The 22,589-nt window shown below is 37.1% G+C and overlaps 2 protein-coding genes across 3 annotated transcripts in view; one reads left to right on the top strand and one right to left on the bottom strand.

The window, feature by feature from the left end:
* Positions 1-259: 259 nt before the first annotated feature.
* LOC122079922 (NAP1-related protein 2-like) lies at positions 260-16,712 on the bottom strand. The gene is made up of 10 exons (XM_042646713.1): positions 16,407-16,712; positions 15,089-15,211; positions 14,951-15,001; positions 14,639-14,710; positions 14,364-14,477; positions 14,210-14,271; positions 5,858-5,918; positions 2,257-2,313; positions 2,093-2,137; positions 260-765 (listed from the first exon to the last, which is right to left on the bottom strand). Exons 1-10 carry the CDS (start codon positions 16,533-16,535, stop codon positions 679-681), a joined length of 801 nt encoding a protein of 266 aa, XP_042502647.1. The 5' UTR covers positions 16,536-16,712; the 3' UTR covers positions 260-678.
* A 3,901-nt stretch (positions 16,713-20,613) lies between these two features.
* Positions 20,614-22,589, top strand: part of LOC122078789 (haloacid dehalogenase-like hydrolase domain-containing protein 3) — a 4,515-nt gene continuing 2,539 nt past the window's right edge. Inside the window, exons 1-3 of one of the 2 annotated variants that reach the window (XM_042644919.1) lie at positions 20,614-20,825; positions 21,075-21,188; positions 21,958-22,040. In XM_042644919.1, coding sequence (XP_042500853.1) covers positions 20,708-20,825; positions 21,075-21,188; positions 21,958-22,040 — 315 coding nt within the window. In that variant the 5' untranslated portion in view covers positions 20,614-20,707. The remainder of the gene's footprint in view (positions 20,826-21,074; positions 21,189-21,957; positions 22,041-22,589) is intronic. The other variant, XM_042644920.1, reaches the window with a different exon arrangement.

Raw genomic sequence — 22,589 nt, 5'->3', positions numbered from 1 at the left:
CGCCAATTCTTCCGAGATAATTAATCTAAATCTGTTGCCGATCCGTGGAGATTCTTCTGATTTGTTAGATTGTGCATCTTTCCTCTTACTTTCTTTTTTTGTTTGTCCTCATACCGTTCAGTAAAAATACCGAAAATTCTCACATGAAAATTTTATAATCAAAGACGACTTCGACAACCACCAGCGGAAAGATAGAGCAAAAGACAATACCAAGTTTGGGAGAGAACCAACGAGGAATAAACATCAACACGAGCCAACATTTTTCAAGAATTATTGCCTTTGATTCCAGCATAACTCATATTAATATAAGTAATCAAATTGTAGATTCCAGAATTAGGAAGCAGGTCAGGCTCAAAACAAAATTATACTATTTCCATCACCAAACTGCCCTCAATTAAAGCTAACGAAAAACTCTGTACTCCTCTAACCTAAACCCACTGCATTTAAGAAGCCCAATGGAGGAGAAACAAAAAAAAAAAGCCAAGAAAAACAAGAAACAAAGGAGACTTGACAACTTCTTCAGACGCATGGTAGCAGTCATACAAAATAGAATAATAGCCACCATAAAAGACAATAAAAGGGCCATCATCAAAAAGAGAATAAAAGGGCCACCATCATTAAGCTTCAACTAAGCCATGACCAAGAAGTGATATTAAAGACCCTGCTGTCTGAATAAGTTTAGCTGTCTTCTTCATCACCACCTTCCTCGTCATCATCATCTTGTTCATCTTCATCTTCCTCTTCGAAGCCATCAGCACCCTTTACCTGAAAAAGTTGAATGTTTCAGAAAATGTTAAGGCCTAAAGAGAGTATATCTACATCAGCAGCCACTAAAACTTCCGACCAGAAAAAAAAATATTCACTCCCACTGAGGTGAAACTATACCGCATGGCCCAAAAAACATCATAGAACCAACCAAAACTCATACAATTACCAAATCCGATGTACAGGCCACTTTAAAAACAATCAAGGGTTTCCAGAACACATTCAAACTCCTAAAGCATGATATTTCATTATGAATAGCAATAAAGGTTAATAACTGAAGTAGAAGGAAGTTCAAAACCAGATTAAATTTGAAACTCAAATAAATACAAATTACAAATCCTAATGAATGATACAGGGGCTTGAACAAGAAAAAATAGCGGAGAACTTGTAGATGTTACATTTTTGAAAATTTAAGCACTTTCGAGAAGGAAAAGTGCTGCGAGAATTAAAGTAGATGGCGAGGGAGTGAAAATTGAGGGGAGAGAGATCCCACAAAGTGGCTGCTTTAGATATCTAGGCTCTACCTTAAACAAGGAATATGAGATTGATGATAATATTTCCCACAGAATTAAAGTAGGATGGATGAAATGGAAAGAGGCATCTGGAATGCTATGTGATCGATGGATTCTTCTAAAGCTTAAGGGAAAATTCTACAGGACTGTCATAAGACCAGCTATGATGTATGGTGCAGAATGTTGGGCAGTCAAGAAGCGTAACATAGATAAGTTGAATGTGGCGGAGATAAGGATGTTGAAATGGATGTGCGGCAAAACCCTGAGGGATAGAATAAGAAATATCCAGATTAGAACTGATTTAGGAATTGCACCAATTCAAGATAAGCTCAGAAAATGTCGGTTACGATGGTTTGTGCATGTTCAAAGGAGGCCTTTGGATGCCCCTGTACAGAGGAGTGACCAGATGCAAATGGATGGAGCTAAAAGGGCTAGGGGCAAGCCAAAAACGACCATAGATAAGTTAATAAAAAGAGACATGCAAAAGTTAAGTCTTCTCCCCAGTATGGTATCGAACAAAGCTATTTGGAGAGCTATGATCCAGGTTGCCAATTTGTGAGTGGGATGTCCAAAATTTATTTTATTTTATTTTTTATTCATTTTTTATTTTTTATTTTTTGGCCCTTGGATCCATGTAGCCGACCCCATTCAGTTGGGATAAGGCTGAGTTGTGTTGTGTTGTGTTGTTGAAGGAAAAGTGTTGAACGTGAAAAAGAAGGATAACTTGGAGAAGTTAAATTCCAACAATTTGACCAAGATGAAAGAACCACATCCATAAGACAAAATTTGAAAATAAATACCACATTCCTACATACCTCGTCATCATCTTCATCACCATCAAAATCCTCTTCATCAGCCTCCTATTGTCAATTCACCCACAAAAACAGGAAAAGTTAGAAAGAGAAAGAAAACTATCCAGTAACGAACTCTCATTCAGGACTTCATGTTCTTATTATAGACCAAAAAAAAAAAAGTTTACATTGTTAAAATATTTGAGAGGGTTGGGCCATAAATCTTCCTTGATTATCTCAGCCACCTGCATGTAGAAATGAAAGCTCATTAGCAGATTATTTTACCTGTGGTGAATGAAAAATGTTTCTAATTGTAATTTAGTTGCAATTCCTATTAAATGCATACAATTTGATTCCAGTGTCAAAGACTGATGCAGGGCGTTATCATGGCTGGACCAGCATGATCGGATATGGAAACCCGACCAACGTGGTACTGGCCCTAAAAGGTTCTTTGGACCAATAAGGGGACTAGTTATTTGTGTTATTAATGTAAATTACGATTCATTTCATTGTTTTATTGGATCATACGTAGGACATAGGAGAGGGTCTATATTGTTATTGGATTTAACAGTTTACTTGTTTAAAGCTGTTTCCAGATAGAGTAGACTTCTATTATTTCGTTTAGGGATCTCTTTATATATGTAACCTCATTGTTTGGAATAGAATTAATGGAACATTGAGTTGGAGTTTCTCACATTTGTGGTGCAAGTGCAGGCAGTGTTGAGTCTGTTGACATTCCCCTTCTTCCTTGTGACTTGAGCTTTCTTCTCTTCTTCTTTTCTCTCCCTTTCACAGCGACCAAGTCTTCCCCTTTTCAGGTATAATTTCTTCCCTAAATTCTTTTTTAAGTTTCTCCTTCTACCTCCTGTATTTCTTTCCTTTACAATTCTGTTACTCAAAACTGTTATTATCATGCTATGTTTTGGGCGACTTAACAGTCCCCCATAGTTTGGGATCGATTGTTCCCATATTTCTTCATTCCTCTTTCATTCGCTGACGCCCCTCCAATACTGGAATAGTTGTTCTATACGGTTCTTTTCCTTTCCCCATCTGGGTTCATACTCTGGACGTGGATACCTCAACTATAGGCGATTCAAGTTTTAGATAGATGGCCACTGGAACCATCACTGTTGGTAGAACTTTCTTTGAGACCAAAACTGTTACTACTGCTACGTGCAATTTCTGAGGGTTACTTTTAATTCATCACTTATTTGAAGTCTTAATGGTCCGGACTTGATAGAGATAGGTCTTCCAAACCTAATTTAAAAATTTCCAGTAACTTGAACATGTGGGAGTGGTGGGAGGTTGAGTAGATTGGGAGGAAGTCCTATGCTAGAATATCAATTTCGATAGTGAGAAGATGACCTAATGACACTGTTTTATTAGCCATCATCTTTCCTTATTTCCACAAACGTCAATCCCCATTGTTCTTAATTCTACTCTGTTTATTTAAATTCCAAGACGATCCTAATTCTTTAATTTTCAACCTTTCTTGTCTCTACCATATTTGCCTACCCAACAACCCTTTTAAAATCCTATTTATTTACAAAATTACCATTTCCCTCTAATTCTTGGTTTGATGTTGATTGGGTTGGCCCATAAGAGATCTGAGCCAGGGTTTTTTGATCCTCGGATCGCATCAAAGACCCTTCAAAGAGGAGCAATAAATGAGGAAAACATCTAATCAGCCATTTGATGCAGTACAGGAGAAACCATAGTTGTCACGGCACCAAGGCGAACCAAGGCGGTGGAGGGTTGTCCAAGCACTTAGGCGAGAAGGTGCCCGCCTTAAGGCGAACAAATGTTATTTTTTATTTTTCCTATTTTCTAACATTATTTAGTAAGTTATATATACCTTGTATCATAAAAAATCAAGATTAAGCCACATCAAGTCATTAAAAATCAACATTTAGCCACATCAAATGATAAAAAATTAACATTAAGTCATATTAAGTTATAAAAAGTCAACATTTAAAGAAATGCTCTCATTCTATAATAAGTTTGACTAGTCAAATGATTTTATTTTTATATGAGACTTTTTGTATTAGTTATAACATAAAACCAGCTTTCTAACAAATCTAAGATTACTTAAATCTGAGTTGCAATGACAAAGTTATGCTTCAGTCAAACTTATTTTTAAGTGCGCGAATACTGTTAAAATCGCCTAAATGAAAATAATTTTATGAATGTCAAAACAAAATATTATTTTATTGGACTTTTGATTTTTAGCAATGTTTTAACATGATAGAATTTATAAAATTTTCATAATTGAGAAAAACCCCAGCATTTAAAAGTTGAAAATTGTCCCTATAACCAAAATCTAGTTTTTGTTATTGGATTGGGGGGTTGACTTTTTATCCTTTTGGAATTTAATTTTTAAACTATTTTTATTGGATTCAAATAGGGGGTATTTGCTTATTTATGAATAATATCTTAAGTAAATGAACATTTACTTGAATGACATTTGGCATAAATAAATGCTGAAACACAAGGCGACATACAATGCAACAAGACGGCTGTCGCCTAGGCCCCAAGCAAACCACCTAGGCGACGCCTTGGCGATGCTTTGACAACTATGGGAGAAACAAGAAGGCCAGCAACAAACTAGACTATTGGATTAGACCAATATGTTCAATATTCAAGTATTCAACGGATTGGACGAAGAATGGCCAAATATGAGGGATTTGAGTCCTACACGAGATTAAGAATTAGATTATATTTTGTTTAGTTTCTAGAAGAGTATATATTTTGTGGAAAACTTATGTTGTAAGGACTAAGGGATTCCTCCTTCCACACATGGAGGGTTGCCTATTTTGCTTATTCCATGGAGTTATAAATAAAGAGGGGAGGATCATACCCACCCTAACCATTTGAGAAATAATTTAGCCTTGAGCTTGTTTTGAGTTCTGTGAGAGACAACTATTCTAGTGTGCGATGCAGTAGGTGTTTGGTGGGATACCAAGACCAAAGTTGGTGAGATTCCTTCTCTGGAATTGGGTAAGAAGCCTACCATATCCTTTCTTCTATCTTCTTCTACTAACAGGTCAGATTTCTCCAATATCTATATCCTGTGCATACCAACACTGGTCTAAGTTTTCTGTTGGATTTAATGTATATCCTGTTCACTAACCTTGCGTGGTTTTGTTCTCAGTTTCAGAACTCATCTTAGTGCAGAAACCACTAGTAAACAGTCCATCAAATCTTTGGTATTAATAGTTCTATGTTTCCTCTTGTGGCCTCGAACTGCAGCAACTTTCATGGCATATTTGCTATTTTCTTCTAGTTTCTATTCCTATACTCTCATCTTACTATGCTTCTTAGTTGCTGTTTTCAGTCTCATGCTTTCTATTTGGTTTACACTTGCTATTTCTTCAGTTAATGTTTTCTATTTCTAACCTTATGTTTCTAGAATTTAGACACTCTATTTTAGCAACTCCTTGTCAGATTCAATTCTACCTTTGGCAACCCATTCCATACATATAAAAGGCTTTGTTACCAGAGGTACAACAAGATCTGGTCACCCTATGCCAGGTTGCTGATATTGCTCTGTTTGAGGGTTATTAATTGACCCGCTGCTCTAGATCACTGCCAATTATTCTAATTCCAGCCTTCGGATAATTAGATAGCCACTACCATTATGTGACAAAGGCAAAATTCATGGCACATAAGGGCCAAGAAAGATGCAGTTCAAATGGAAAAAAATATTTTTTCATTTATTTTTCCAGATTTTTTTTGAAAGGGAGGGAGAGGAAGGAAAGATAGAGAGCCAGCAGAATAGTTCAAAATTACCTCATCATGAATGCCCTCTGAAATGTCTTTTTGTTGAGTTTCGCTAAACCAGCTAAAGAAGCTACAATTGAAACAGTCAAACTTGAGAATTAAGGAATCACACACAGTAAAGTATCTGAAAATTGAAGGAAGAGATGTCTACAAATCTAATTTAGCAGTGAATATGCCTCTATAAATTCCAAATCAGGTATTTGCATGATGTCAATCGTGCTGAAACAACTATGGCATATTCCATTTCCTATTTCCCACTTTGGAGGGGACGGGGTAGAACATGTTAACTAGTGATCGATAAAATGAACTAAATGATGAAAAAAAGTATGCCCAAAAATATATTAACTTCTGGCTCATAAAATGAAGGGAAATTTTCAGTATCTCTCACTTATAGTATACCTATGAAATACTTTTGCATTGTCTTACCCAAATCCTAGACTTACATGACGCTTTCTCCCTTGTTCTTTTTAAAATCTAAGGCACCATTTGACAACGTTCCATTTCTGCGTTTTCTTGTGCCCAAAAATAGAGAAACAGCCTAAAAAGCGTTTGATAAAATTGTTCCGTTTCACCCGTTTCTAGAAACATAAATCAAAATTTATGCCTATTTACAATTCTAGAAACGACTTCGACGAAACAAGTCGGATTTGTTTTGTCGTTTCTATAAACGAATTTGAGAGGGGAAAAAAAAAGCTGTTGTGCCCAATAAATCTCTCAACTATTTAAACCTAAAAAGAGGCAACCGAACCCTCTCTCCCTTTTGGGCATCCGATGATACTATTGGGTTTTTTAGTGGCATTATGTTTGCAAAAAACGTTTCGAGAAACAGGTTTATCAAACACCAAAAAATCTGTTTTTGTTTCCAGAAAAGTGAAAAGCCGTTTCTGCTATTTCCAGACATAGAAACAGTAGAAACATTATCAAACGGTGCCTAAGATTTTCCCTCTTAGAACAATGGGCTAATATTAATTAGTTTAAAAGTCGTCCCAAGATGGGATCTACCCATACTCTCATACCCCATTGCCACCAAGCGCACAGTGGCCTGGTCAAATTCCATTAAAAATTATAGCAGAAAATAACCACCACTCAAGTCTATGGTCATGTACGGCCATTAGATAGGAAGAATTAAGTTCCACATACAACGCAATGAGAATACTATTATTGTGGACCATAGTTTTTAAGGCGGTAAGGCGACGGAGGAGTTTGAGAGTCTTTTGGAGTGCCTTAGTGATAAGGCGGGCATAAAGCCTGGCCTTATCGACTAAAGCGTTGTGTAATTTTTTTATAAAACCAATCTATTTAGCTCAAATCGTAGTTGAATCCTATTACGCATATATTAAATAAATATTAAAGGTTCATGTTCATACCAATGTAAGATATTCATCAAGAAAACAAATCAATAGAGTGAATAAACTAAGTTCATCTTCATCAATTATCAATCATCATAACATATTAACATATAATATAAATACATAATTATAAAACAAAATTATAAATATAAAGAAAAGAAGACAAAAAATACAAGTATTTATTATACTTACCTCTATGATGCCAAAATGAGTGCCTAAGCCCTAAGGTCATCCACTATATTTCTACTCCTGTCAAAGAAGAATGAAGCTCATCGCTGCCGGAGCAAAATGGTCGCCTGGATCAGTGGTTCTTCCTTGTTCCTTGATTCCTTCTCAAAGCCCTTTCTTAAAACCCTTGACAAAATCCAAACCTTGTTTGTGAATCGTGTTTTTGTTTTGTTTGTTTTGGTTATTTTTGGTAGCGTAAAGTTGATCTCATACATCTCAAGTGTTAACAAAACCATACACCTACCAATAAAAAATCTATATTTGGAATCTTCATCAAGTAATTTTAAAATGTGTTAAAAAAAAAAAAAACATAAGGTGCCACTTCACGTAAGGCGAAACACTGCCTTACCATCTCTAGACCGCATCAATGCCAAGGTGCTGGTAAGGCGACGCCTTAGCAGCGCCTTAAAAACTATGTTGTGGACCTAGCCTTCCAATTTGACTATGATTATTTGTGTATCATTCGAAAAGTTGTTACATTAATCTATCATCTCGCCTTACCAGCGCCTTAAAAACTATGTTGTGGACCCAGCCTTCCAATTTGATTATGATTATTTGTGTATCATTCGAAAAGTTGTTACATTAATCTATCATAGTGACATCATGAAGCCGACCCCATTCAGTTGGGATAAGGTTATGTTTGTTGTTGTTGAAGTGACATCATGAGAATGGCATGATTTATATTCTAAGGGTAAAGTTGGAACATCAAAAAGAGCAGGGGAGAAAGTTTTGCGTAGTTTAACAAATTTAGGCACTGTACAAAAGCATTTACTAGGGGAATGTTATTAATTGTCAATATATGAATATGATATAAGGGAGATATTGAAAATTTCCCTGAAATAATCTTTATCAATGGAAGAAAGGTGGCCAAAAATACACTTAAGCATAAATCACCATATATCTAAGACGCCATTGATATGTGTAGGCATAAATGTTGAAAACATATTCAATGCACCTTTCTTATCCAGGTTAATGACTCATAAACAAACTGCATTGGTGAAATAACTAGGGTTGCATAAAGCTTATAATCATGCATACATACTTCCCATCAAAGAGCAGAAGCATCATTTCTAAGTTCTAAATCAAAATAAAAATTGGAACATGCATCAGACAATCTTTCACCAAAACCTAATGACATGCACAAATATGAGAAACAGAAAACCACAGTTCAACGAAAGTATTCTCTAAAGACTAAAATGGAATGAGATGAAGAAAAATCCAACATCAAAGTGCAAGACAATTTGGAACAAGACAAGAACATGCTGGATAGGATCTTTTTTTTGGCATATCCACTCATTTCCATACCTTCTATCCACTTTATGTAATCATGAATTGTGATCAGAAACAGCACGTTATCTTGTACTTGGTTTGTTATTTAGTCAATAAAAGCCATTTAAGTTTGAGGTCCTCTAGTGATTGAGTGAGTCCCCAAGCAACCCCAGAGTTAAGCGGTCCTATTTGACCCTCAGAGTTAAGCGATCTTATGTGGATCCGGGTTCCTAAACCGGAATCAGAATGCTTATGTGCCCACAAAAGAGCAATTAAATCAATCTTAAACAAATCAGTGGCAATCTGGTAATTTTTATGGCAAATTAGAACCCCTTTGGAGTGAAATACGTGACTAGGGACGAAACAGGAATTAAAATTAAAAGAAAAGGGTGATTCTGGAAATTAAATTCAGACTAAGGATAATTTAGAAACAAAACTTCAGAAAGCAGGAGGTTTTGTGAAAAATAACAGAATATCTGACATCGTGTGTAAGTTTCCCAAACCTGGTCACCCTCAACCTCACGATACAACAGGACCATTAGGCAAACTGGTTTGATTTCAGTTGGGATGCCCTTCTCGTAAGAACCCCAGCCAAGATGGAAACTCAGATTGAAGTTGCTAACCCTTTGGACTCTGAAAACCAGCCAATACCCATCCAGATTGAAGTTTCTAACCCCTTAAGTTGCATTAAGTTGGTATCAAAGCAAGTTCCTGTCTTAAGCACCATGTCAGAGGTAGATCATGAGTTGAATCATGATCATGACACTTGGATGATGAAGATGGTCGAATCAAACATGAGAACGAATTCTTTCAGAGTGAGTGAGACTAATGAATCCATAATGTGACTAGTCATTAAATTCCAAGTGCTGCATTTTCAAGGACTAGTTGCAATAACTAAATTTCCAACAGCTCTAGTCGAGCAGCTAGTTCTCCCTTCCCCTAATGGTAAGTGAGTCCTTGGGTTGAGCGAGTCCCCAAGCGATCCCAGAGCTAAGTGATCCTCTTTGATCCTTGAGTTGAGCGGTCCTCTCCAACCCTTGTTGTCTTATACTTAGCTTCTTATTTTGGCAATAGAACTCTTCTATATTATCAAGCTTATCTTTCAGCTACATTAGTTATTACAAAACCAACCTCACAACAAATACCTAAATACAATGACAAAAACAGAAGTAGGAAGTAGATATGCTCTAATAGGCCAGATGTCAGGTTATTCACCTATAAGCAGACGACCCCAGTAATTGTACAAGCTCCATCCCAATCTCAGATTAAGGTTTCAGATCTGAACCCCAAGGAAACCACTCAGATTTCACAAACAGGCTGAAATAAAGATGAATTGAGAACTCACAAACCTAGGATCAGATGAACTTGAAATTTTTGGTTGAAGATGGCTAACAATATCCTTAAACCATCCTCCAACTTTGGTTGAATTCCTCCAATTAGTTAGGAAACCATTCGCTTTCCAGAGGCTACCCAAATTAGGATTTCACAAGCTGAATAGAGAGAATTTTGTAACTGGTAGACCATGCCTCCAAAGGCCGCCTAGTTCAGGTCGAGTGCCTTTTTTATGGGGATGAACAAACCCTCAAAAGGGTTTCAGCAAAAGTCTTCAGATCTGTGAGATTTGATTTCCAAAACAAGCGAGAAAAATCTGGTAACAGCTTGGCTCGATCCTGATTTGGGATTTGGCCCGTCTCCAAATTCCTTATCTCCTTTTGACATGTGTCCCCTTCTAATCCTATGGCTGAGATAAAACCTCCTTTTTCAAATCCCTATTTCCCCAAACAACTCTTCGACCAAAAGCTAGGTTTTCGTATATCCATCTAGCCTCCTTCTCTGAGCAAATCCGATGAGGAAAGAGATGGAGAGGAAGAAGAGAAGAAAAGAAAGGGAGAAAGGATCAACGCAGAAGAAGAGAAATCAAGCAGCAGTTTTTTTCAAGTAAAACTTGAACCAGAAGAAGGAAGAAGGGAAGAAGATGAAGGGAGAAGAGGCAGGATCAAGTGTTAGGGCAGTCGCTAGACTGTTTGCACAATGAAGTTACAGTTTGGTTGCCGAGGTCTGATTTTTGATAATAAGTGCACAATTGTGCGCACATCCTAATATTGCCTAACAAACCCCAATTTTTTGGCAGAGTTTTGAGGAATAATGAATCTGTCATACAATAGTTAAGCTTCAAAACAGGAAAACCTGATTGATGGTACATTACAAAGCAATATTCTCAGAGGATCAAGCATTTGATCAAGAAAATTGATGGATCACACTGTTAGAACTACACAGCCTGAAGTTAAGGGAAAACCCGCAGAAAAGAAAATGATTTTATTTTTCTTTCTTATTTTAGTTTTTAGGGAGGGGGGAAAGGTGTCTCCATCCATCAATCAGAATGCATATAGAAGTTGAAGGGTTTGAGGATGTTTGACACAATTTTTTACTTTTCTTTCCAAGTTGATGGTCCTCTTTTCCCCTGCTCTTCTTCCCTTCCTCCTTTTGTTTCAAGTTTTACTCGAAAAAAACTCGTTGCCTGATCTCCCTTCTTCTTCTTCCATGATGGTCCTCTTCTCCCTTCCTCTTCTTCTTTTCTTCCTTCTTCTCCGTTCTTCTTCCTCTCTGTCTCTTGTTCTTCAGATTTCTTCAGAGAACAGAGTTATTTGGAAAAATAAGGATTTAAAAAATGGGGTTTTGTCTCAGCCGTAGGATTAAAATGGAACATATGTCACAAGGAGATCGAGAATTGGTAAAGAACTGGTCGATAAAGAATTGGAGATGAGCCAAATTCCCTGATTTGGGGCTGATCTGCAATCTTCAATGGATGAGGGTCTTCAAGGCTTCAAAAAGGTTGTGAATCACACTCAATCACAATAACAAAATAAAATAAAAAACAAAGAAAGGGAAGAGAGTGAGAATTGATTGAAGAAGAAAGGGGGTAGGGGAATGGCTATCTCAGCCTGGGGCTCTCACCCTCAATTCTCTCAATTGATGAACTTCACCTATCTTAGGCTGAATAATTGCAAGCAAGCAACTTTGTTTACTAATCCATGTCTACATATTACAATCGATGGGGGCCTCTTATATAGGCCTACACAACTTATTAAAAATTAGGAAATAATGGACATAGAAACTAACTCCTAAGACTTGGAGACCAAGGAACAAATAAACTCTAACTCAACTTGTCTAATAAGTTAAAGGAACCAAATAGGAAACTAGCAACTACTAACAATAAAATTAACTTGCTTTCCAAGAAAAGGCCAAAAAGGAAACAAAAATCCTAGCAAAGTATACTAAAATCAATGGACAGAATTAAGCTCTTCTAGAGTCTTCTTCCTTCCAAATCTGATGGGACAGCTGTATGCTTCTAGAAGGACCAAATGGGGCACCAACACTGCACGTTAACAGTGTTCACGGGTACTGTTCACGTAAACAGTAACTTGTGAACAGTATTTTCAGGATGTTTATTTTTGTCCTCTTCATCATGCTTTGATCTACATCAAGACCTGCAAAGTGAGGCTTTCAAATTGGAGTGTAGTGACTGTTCATGGATCCTCTTATCCAACTCTCTCTTATTTGTGCCATTGTATATGAGGAACCCGTGTGTGTGTGTGTCAGATTTTTTCTTCTTTCCTCACCCACGTCCCCAAAGAATCAAAAGTGTTGTGTAGTGCGCAACTCTTGAAAATTCAAGGGTGACAATACAAGCACAAATGCAGCTTACATTAATATCTGTCTAGAAAACAAAAACAAGTCAGATTCGGGATCCACCATCTCAGAAATAGGCGTAGACATGATTTGATACCAAGTTGCAAATGCTTCTTGCATCTTTCCATCAGATTTCAAATACAAGGCAAGTTTACTGTAGGAACCAACATTAGTCAGTTCTTATTATTCCTTCCAAGCAATTCCTTGTCATACAGCCATCTTTGAGATCTAACCATTTGGATGGAACCTCCAGTTTATACATACAACACATTTCCTCTCTTATCAAGCTAACTGATAAAGCTAAGAACTCCCCACTTTCTTCACCATGGGAAAGGTCAACTGGGATGAAACAAAATGATGGGTCAGCAAATAGTTATCCCTAAAATCACAACTGCAATTTTAATATTTAGATCGTTAACTACATTTTAAGTGTGTTTAGCCGTTAGTCTGGCACTGTTGATACCTCATAATTTCGTCAAAATCAATTGACAGCAACAGGATGTTATGGACAATTGTTGTAGCAAAACATAATAGTTTTACAAATTTGTATTCACATAAAGTTCAATACTTATAGAATACAACCGTGGGTTCAAAAACCCTACTTTTGGTTAGCTAAGTGCCCACCCCAAGTGATAAAATTCAGATATAAGGAAGCAATAACAATTCAGTAAATAAATAGTATTCCTGGACCATTAAGCAGAGAGAAAACAGATTCAGGACCTCAACTGAAATAAATATGAAGTGGAGCGCATCTCTGGAAATTAAACCAATGTAAGGGTGAAATAGAATAAAATCAGAAACAAGTGTTTTTTTGAATGATTTTATAAGGAGCAGTACTTGAGTGTAAATACGAAAATATATCATCTTCAACCTCCCGATCAAAAACTCAACCAGCTATGAGTTCTCAGGCTTGCAGCTGAGAGAAATCACTAGATAGAAGCCCAATCAATCTTAGATTATAGAACAAATTTGCTATCCAACTGACCTCCAAACCCCAACCGACTGTCAAAACAGCAACCTATGAGCTAGAAAACAACTCCTGAAATAGACCCTAGTAGAAAATATCAGGACTGGTTCTGAGTTCAGTTTAACTCTCGATTCAGGTATGATTTCCAGCAGGGGGTAGGATTGCCCTGAGATTATGATTCAAACCCAAGTTTGAAACTGATTGGTGAAGACTGAGAGAGATCAATGTCTCTCTTGCTGAACCAAAATTCAAGCCGGAAGAGGATAACGGTATCAAGAAGAGAAAATAGAAGAGGGGAAGAAAAATGAGAAACAGTAGAAGAAAAGAAAATAAAGAACAGAGACGAATATGAAGAAGAAGGGAGGAACATGAGAGAATCACCTGTGAGGGGGTGGATTCAGAATTGAACCAGGAAGGCATGAGGGAGGGAAAGGGACAATCAGCTGGCAGGCTGCTTCAATCCCCGCGGCAACGCCATACTCAAACAAATTTTACTTATTCTAATATCTGATAACCGAAAAGGCAACTACATGCATATATAGAAGTAAAAAAGACAGCTCCTACTCAAATTCCATAACTGAAACAACTCAGACTCCTATGACTCCTATATGGCTAACTCTCAAAAAAATAAAAAATAAAAAATAAAAATTTTCAATTTACAAGTATAACCATAACATAAATAAACCCTGCATTCCCACATTGAACCAGAAAACAGGTTTGGACCCCGTTCCTCTTGGTCTGGGTTTCCAGATTGGGTCATACTGGTTCAGCCTCGTAACTGCTACTGAATCATTATTCCTATCCAAAGACATGACATCAAAAAAGTTGGAGGAAAGCAAATTAAGAGAGGAAGCCAACCTTTCTTCAGCGAGAGGCCTCTTGCTCCCTTTCTTCTCATGATTACTTCCATTAGCAACATCCTTCATACGTTAAAAATGCAAAATAAGTTTTTAGCAAAGTCAAAACACAACAGCAAATATCACTCAGTGAGACTGAAAGAATTCAGTATTACCATGCCCTCTTTCCACTTAATTGTTGTACCAGTAATTTTAGTTGTTCCTTCATCGAAGAAGGTAAAAGTCTTCGTAAGTTTTGTGTCTTCAAAATGAGGGTTGGGATTGAAGTTCTGAACAGAACAAAGAAACAGAATAGCAATCCACTCAGAAAACCATCAATTGAACTAAAAAATAAACCAATAACCCCAAACACCAATGCCCAAAAGAAACCTTGAAGAGAGCAAAAGAAAAAGCATTTATAAGAGAACTGAGGGATCAGGAAGAAACTCACAAAAGTAATAGAGTACCCTGACTTCACATCTTTAAAATCTTCTACTTCCAGAGAGCTTAAGTACTTAAAAATCTATTCCATTGAAGAAGAACAATTTGAAAATAAGCAGCCAAATAATTCAAATAACAAAATATCAAAAAATAAAAAAGATGATAATGCTGTAAATGATCCTACTAGCAGGCTAAAGTAATCAATTTTAGATTAGAAAAATTCAAATAATAGGCATGGTTGTTGGATAATGAAGAAATGAAATGTTAATATTCATCTCAAATTGACATCCCAGTTCGTGTAGTTTACAAAGAGGAGCCAAACCTTCTGGTCATCCTCACTCAACAGATCACCAAGAGCAGGATGGCTTAAAAACTACACACAGAACCCTTGCACAAGTCAGTGGGATGAATGTATACTGCAGAAACGAAACAAAACTTCACAGGAGGATGGATCACTCACAGCAGTCAACCAAAAATCAGGAATAGATCTGATGATTTCATTCCGCTTCTCATAGACTGGCCTTCGTATCTCATTATACTTTTGCTCGACTTCCAAGACTTTGTCACTTGCTTCCTCATTAACCTATTGGGACCCAATAAATGCATAATTAAGCTTTATTTAGTATAATGAACTACTACAATTTCACTGCAAATAGAAGGCATGGGATGAACGACAATAGTTTCAGCACAAATAAAAGGTAAAGATCTCTCTGTGTTAACTCTAGTACCATTGGCTCGATAATATAGACACCAAGAAAAAAAAATTGTTTTTGATTGTTTGATAATTTAACCATCTCATGGAAAAGAAATTCTTGTTGATTTGAGGAAAAGATTTGCCTTACATAGGACTGCTCAAAGACATTAAAACTTCTTACATTCAGAGCTTGCATCGATCCCAGAAAATCAACCACCATCTTCACAGTACAATTTTAAGACGGCCACAAGACTAACAAATAGACTCCACATGAATGCTACATTCCTTACAATACAACAGAAGAACCACCCAGCATGCCCCAAACTGGTTTTTCTCCCTAAAAAAATGTAAAATAAAATAAAATAAAATGGAGGAGGACTATGAAACAGGAATTACAAATCGTATTTCGATGAAGCTCACAGCAAACCGAAAGAGTGAAAACCATATGAATTTGAGTAAGGCCCCTATTGGATTTTTAAAGAGGGTAAGGAAGGAGGATGGGCAATCCATCTAGTCAGATGCGGGAGAATAGAGCTAAACATAAAACACACACAAAAAAAAAAAAAAAAAAAAAAAAAAGGTACCAGAACAAAGCTTCACTAGCCGTAAAACAAATTAAGGAGACAACCGAAATCCAATGCGACTGGAAGGAAATCCGTCCAACATCAGCATTGAGAATTACAGTAGGCAGTTGAATGAATGAACTAAGCATCGTCGGCTCAATAAGTACTATAACTGTCATCCAAACCTCCCTTTAGACAACCCTAAAAATCTGCCACGAAAACTACAATGAAGACCACGAAATGCAAGCCCAATAACAGATAATACCAAATGGTATAGAATGAATTAAGCTAAAAGAGAAAGACTCCCGAAGATTAAAATATAAAATGGAAACCCAAGCTCCCAGATATAAGAAATCTAAAATAACAAAGGAGAAAAAAGTGTGACAAAAGGGAAAGCTTAGAAAAATTCCCATGAACACTGAGTAACTCCAATCGCTCCTCCAACAATATAAAACACTAGACAAAGAACAGGAAAAACATGAAAATGAAACCAACAAAAGAGAAAGTACAGAAATGCTCACCTTCTCCAGCTCGTCTTGTATCTCCTGCAACTTCTCGATGGACAGAACTAGCTCCCCATCAATGTGATCCGAATCTTCTTCCTCACCTCTCTCTACGCCCTTCGGTTTCTTCGCTTTGTCAGCTACCATCTTCACCAGAAAACCCGAGTGTTCTTCTGATCTTTTTCTCAAAACTGATTTTTCTCCAAGAGCGGCAAGGTCTGGCAGAGTTAACAGTAGTTGGAAATGGAGAGATATGAAGGGTTAAGGTCCCTGGAACCGGAAGATGAACCGGCGGAGGGGTCTCTGAGGGGAAAGTTCCAGTGGTATTCAAACGATCTTATTGATTATATGTCCTCCTTAGTGTGGGACCCGCATTGCGGTACTCAACGGATGATGGATGGACCTTTTGCGGGTTTTGTTTCATGGAGATGTTTGGGATTGGAAAAAGAAAATCCGTTTTTTAATACCCTAACCCTAACCCTAAAAACAGGGAGAGAAATATTGAATATACTATCTAAAACACCCCCACTTTCACCAAAAACAAGAAAAACACCCCAAGATGCCTAATCCTGCGTGGGCATTGGTAGATAAACAGCTGATCTGAACTCATTATTAGTTTGACATAATTGAAGGGCAAGATCGATGTTTAATAATAATATTGTCTTTTATGCATGGGATTTTTTTATTGATAAACTTAAGGTGTGAAACAATTTGTAATTTTTTTTTTCAACCCTTTAAGTATAAGAATAGTTTTTCTTCTTACAAGGATAAATCTTTTTTTTTTTTCATTAACTTAAGGATAAATCATGTTATTTACGTGTGTGCTCAAAAAACATGTAAGATAATGATAACTGTCGATAATGACATGACATAAGGACCAAGTTTCCATTCACCCATTATGAAGGGAGAATTAATTCATCCACTTTTTTTTGGATATTTGTAAAATTAAAATCATTAAATCTGTGCATTGAAATAAAGCCCATGTTTTTACAAAATAAATAAATAAATAAATAAAACCCAAGTCCTTTTAAGAAATATAATGTAATTATACTATATGGTAACATAATAGTACTTCACAAAAAAAAAAAAAAAAGTAACATAAAAGTAAGAGTAAAAAATGGGGTTTATTATTTGTATAAAGTTGATGTGCTATCCCACTCCGTCAAGCCTATTGCTCTATCTTGAGTGATGGAAAAGTTAATTGTACCGTTGTACTTTTTTCCTAGGGTTATTGGCTTGGCCTATTCCCCACCCTAATTGGTCTCGTCACTGACATGTAGGTCAAGACTATATGTCATGTACAAGTCATTTATTGGTTTCCAAATACTAAGTTCCTTGAAGCTCAACTCTTTGACTTGACCCTTTTTCAATCCAAATTGGAGTGGTATGGCTATGTCATTATTGTCAGATTGTAAATGCCATATAATGCATGCATCGATGGCTTTCTATTTTATTAGTATTAGAATTAGATAGTAGAATTCAAATTGAATTCTAAATAAATTGGGAAATAGACCATCATGGGGGTGGAGGAGTCTCTTAGAAGGGCGGACAACTCTTCAAGCTGGTTTCTTGTGGTTGATTGGAAGAGGTGACAAAGTTCACATATGGAATGATAATTGGGTTCCATCTTTACCCAAATACAAGATACAACAACAAAGGCCATCGAATTGTAATTCAGTTTATGTATCTGACCTTATTGACCCTACTTCTAGGCGATGGAGAACTAATTTGTTGCGGCACTACTTTCAACCACATATACAAGAGGCGGTTCTGAAAATTTCCTTAAGTGTGAACCCTTGTGAGGATAGGGAGGTGTGGGGCCGTTCTAGAGATGGGCAATTCTCGATGAAGACTGCCTATCATCTTTTATCTAACAAAGCTCAAGAATTGTCCACTGCTAGAGCCTCGACTTCACGAACTCATGCATGGGGAGCAAATTCCAGGCAACATTTGAAACCGTATTTGCGACACCCTTCCAAAAATTAAGTCCTTTATTTAGCCGTCATGTACGTGCAATGGGATTGGCAATAGGTAAAGGATTGTTCTTCAAGAAGGTTCCTATCGACCATTCTTGTTGGCGTTGTGGTGCTGAAAAAGAAAGTGCAAATCATATTCTCTTAGGCTATAGCTTTGCTAAATTAGTATGATAGGGAACCTCTAATTGCGGATTGGTTGAAGGGTTGGGATGCTTAATTTCGGGTTGATAAGAAGCTTGCACATCAATCATTCTTAAGAGCTTCCCTTATTTGTTCGTACCTGTAGCGAACAAGAAATGATTTGACATTCAACATTAAGAAGTGGTTGGGCTTTGTTATTAGGGACCACAAGGGACGCCTTGCTCAAGCTATCTCAATACATCATCATTTTGCTTCTCCAATCTAAGAGGAATGTCTTGCAATGAGAAGTGCTATCTACAAGGCTTAAGAGTCAGGCTTCACTTGTCTTAAAGTTGGATTTGATAATAAGGAGATTGTTGATCTAATTAATGAGCCATCAAGACTCCCCTGTTGGAGTTCTCAATGTTGGTTCAAGATATTAGACAGATTATGTATTCTTTTAACTTCATCACTTTCTTTCGTATTTCAAGGGCTGCAGATAGTGTTGTTGATGCTTTGGCTAGGAAGGCATTGTCTGTCATGTGTAGGACAAAATGGTCACATTCCATTCTTTGGCTTTCCTGATTTTGTACATCTGAAACTCTAAGTTGTACACATGGTTATCCTCATCAATAGATTCCATCTTTTAAAAAATAAAAATGATGTGTTCGAAACAGTGTCTTTTCTTTTTCCTGGTTTTGGCTACTTTGTATCCAAATGGAAATGGTATAGTAGAAGAATTCCTTGGTTTGGTAGATCCAAGAAGTGGACATAGAATATTGGATCTAAATTGCTTATGTCCTCCATTGTCTCTTTTTCTGGGCATTTTTAGCTGTTTTACTGTCAAATTCAGTTCCATACATCAATTCTTTGACAGGATTCTATTGCAGAGTAGGTTTCTTTTTTTGGGGGTTATTTTCCATGATCAGGATGCATTTGATGATAAAGGGAACAAGGTCGGGTATTAGTAAATAAAGCTTCTCAAATTAATATTGTCCATTACGTGGTTAAGTGTTAGATGTGTGAATCCAATCTATCTATAAATGCCAGAACCAGAAGAGGAGCTCACAAGACAGAAGCATCGTACCGGTCTTGTCTGATCCCGATTCTTGGTATCGTTAGATCGAGAAGGACAAAAAGTAATAAAGTAAAAAATTCATTTTTTTTTATTGACAGCCAAGGGATTTCTGTCCCATCCAGGTGGATACGGGCCGATTCAAATTGGGATCGAATTGGTATCGGTCTTGTTCGAAATCCCGAGACCAATTCCAATGTCCCTTAGTAGTAGGAGTGTAAGTTTGGCCCTAACGGCTCGAACCCGCCCTAGCCCGTCTTGAGCCTGAACCCTGTCTAACCCAGTTATGAGGGTCAACGCAGCCCAACCCAATCCAATTATGACCAGGGTTGGGGTTGGGACTTAGCCCAACCCGGGCCCAATTTAACCTTGATTTATTATATGTTTAACAATAGTGTTCCCCTACCGCTATGCCTACATTATGTGTTACACAAGTTGTCTGTATGATTTTAACCCACATCATATGTTATGCAAACTACATACTCTTACCTATTAAGCTAAGTCGACCAAATGGCCAAACTTCTCATTTTTCTTTATATAAGCTGTTTTTGTGTCTCTTTTAATGTATTGATATGAGCTTTAGATACAGTAACAATAATGAAGAACTGAGTCAAAATTTGACTTGTTCAGTTTCCGGAAAATGTGATGATGCAAGACCATTAAAAGGTCTATCTTATAAATCAAATTGATAACCTTGCTTGCTGCAAATTTATGGATTAGGGGTGGACAAATGATTGTCATAGTCTTAACATCTCCTCACGTATAAATTTAACATTTGTGACCTTTTATGGAAAAAAAAAAAATTATAAGGCCAATCAAGGTCAACCAGGCCCAACCCTGAGCATGAGCATGAACTCGAGAGGGTTGAGTTGGGCTTGAGTTGAATTTTGAGACATAATGTTAAGTTGAGGTTATAAGAAACCCGCCCATGTTTCACCTCAACCTAGCAGTATCCTGTTCCGATTTAGGCGCGGAACTTTGATGGAACCGAGTTACGAGTACTCACGAGTCACGAGTTCTGTGATCACAATCGCAGGCTTTAATTTCTAACTTTAGCCCTTACACATTCCATTCCAATTTCCACCGCAGGCGAGTGTAGAAAGAGAAACTCGAGGAGCGACGCTCTTCAGTGTCAAATTAGCGAACACATGGAGGCTTGGAGGTTGATGTACCCAACGACCTCCACAGTTCTCTTCAGAAGCGTAAGACCATTGAATTCAAAGCTCTCACAGTCCGTTCTGCCCTCTCTCACAATGTTACACACGGGTTAATGTCTCTCCTATGCTATTTCTCCACCTCTGAACTGCTGTAACTTCCATTGTCTTCTATCGCAGAAGTCGCAGAATTTTTTTTCAGTTTTCTGTTTGGAGATCTTATTTGATCAATTAGTTGATTGATTCTCTTTTAATTGGCGTTTCTGGGTAGGGGGAGGGGTTTCCTATCCCTTTACGACTGAAATGAGTTGAAACTAAACCCATGTGTATTGGAAGATAACGTGAGCCGCTCTCTTTGCAGCTGAAGGGTCGGGTAGGAGGGCGTATGATGCATTGCTGTTGGATGCCGGAGGCACGCTTCTGCAGTTGGCTAAGCCCGTTGAAGAGACCTATGCGGCTGTCGGGAGGAAATATGGTTAGTGCCTGTGGTGTTGCGTTCTTGGCTTCCCAGTTCCTAGTTTGAAGTTTTGTTTGTTTGAACGCTACAGGGTGCAACGAGTTACTAAGCTCTCGAAAAATTAGATATTTGATATGATTATGTGTCTCAAGATGAGGCCTTGCAGGTTTAGGATATCAATCTATCCTGTTCATGTGAATCTGTTGATAAATTTTAGTTTTCGTGTTGTTTTTCCATTTTGTTGCGAATTTTATGCTTTGTGTTTCATATTTAAGTTGATAAGTGGGAGAAGCTTCCAATTGCAGAGTTTAAATGGGGGCTTGGTACTAAGAAATGTGATCATATGCTATGAATAAATCTTTTCGCACCAGTGACAAGGACCAATATGGTGCATAAGGAACGAATTAAGTGGATTGGGGAAGACCAAAAGTGTCTTGGCATTGAAGTAGTTAAAAAACACATTATTGCGTATGATTTTATTCAAACATTTGGCTTTAGATAGAGCATACTGGAAAATACAGATTCATGTAGCTTACTCCAAGATAAAGTTCAATCGAGTTGAGACATATACATATGCAAGAAAAGTATAAATGAAAGTGTCCTGTCTATCATATATTTTGGACTTTCTCCTGTGAAGAGTTAAACTGGTTGAATGGTCAGTTCCATAAGTGGGCCACATGAACAACATGCCATGTTTGTCAAATTTCATACACCTTTTTGTTTATGTTATATGCTTTTGTTTGCATACTAAATCAGATTAGTCTGATCTGCCTTCTGATCTTTACAGGTCTGAATGCAACTGTAGGTGAGATAAAGCAAGGATTTAAGAGAGCATTTTCTGCTCCTTGGCCTGAGAAGCTTCGTTATGAGGTTGATTGTCATTTTGTGCTAATTTTATTTTTTTAATTCCTGTCAAAAATAACTACACTCCATCTTAAAGTTATTGTTCCTAAACAAGAGAATCATTGCTCTACCCTGTAGTGTGACTTGATGTTGAATATTGTCATAGCTTGGGCTTCAATCTATTTTCTTTTATTTTAAGAAGTCTGGTTCTACTTCCTTTTATTTTATGTTAGGTTTGGTAATCATTGCTGAAAATATTGAATGCAATCCCCTATACAAGCTTTCTTTTGCAACATTTGGTCCATCGACAATCAAGTTAGATTTTTCTCACTACATATAATGGTATAAACAACTCAATGTTCTTCCTAAACCATTATTCTTTTCAAAACAATGAGCAACATGGTCCAAAACATTTCAGAGAAAATGTAGCATTCTGAATGAGTTTTGAATCCCTATTGCTCAATTTTATGCTCCAATGGTTGAAATATTTTCAATGTTTCATTGGTTATTTTTCCTTTCATTCATTTCACTTTCAATAAATATTTACCCACCCCACCCCACCCCACCCCCACCCCC

This window comes from Macadamia integrifolia, chromosome 5 (assembly GCF_013358625.1).
Source record: "Macadamia integrifolia cultivar HAES 741 chromosome 5, SCU_Mint_v3, whole genome shotgun sequence".
Lineage (NCBI taxonomy): Eukaryota > Viridiplantae > Streptophyta > Magnoliopsida > Proteales > Proteaceae > Macadamia > Macadamia integrifolia.
This window is presented reverse-complemented; position numbering and strand designations above follow the sequence as displayed.

Bases quoted from the DNA above. Each gene is read 5' to 3' on its own strand.
- LOC122079922 (XM_042646713.1), bottom strand. From the start codon at position 16,535: ATGGTAGCTGACAAAGCGAAGAAACCGAAGGGCGTAGAGAGAGGTGAG. The intron at 15,212-16,406 runs GTGAGCATTTCT...GGGTCCCAATAG, and splicing joins TACAAGACGAGCTGGAGAAG to GTTAATGAGGAAGCAAGTGA. The intron at 14,711-14,950 runs GTTTGGCTCCTC...TCAATGGAATAG, and splicing joins TGAGTGAGGATGACCAGAAG to ATTTTTAAGTACTTAAGCTC.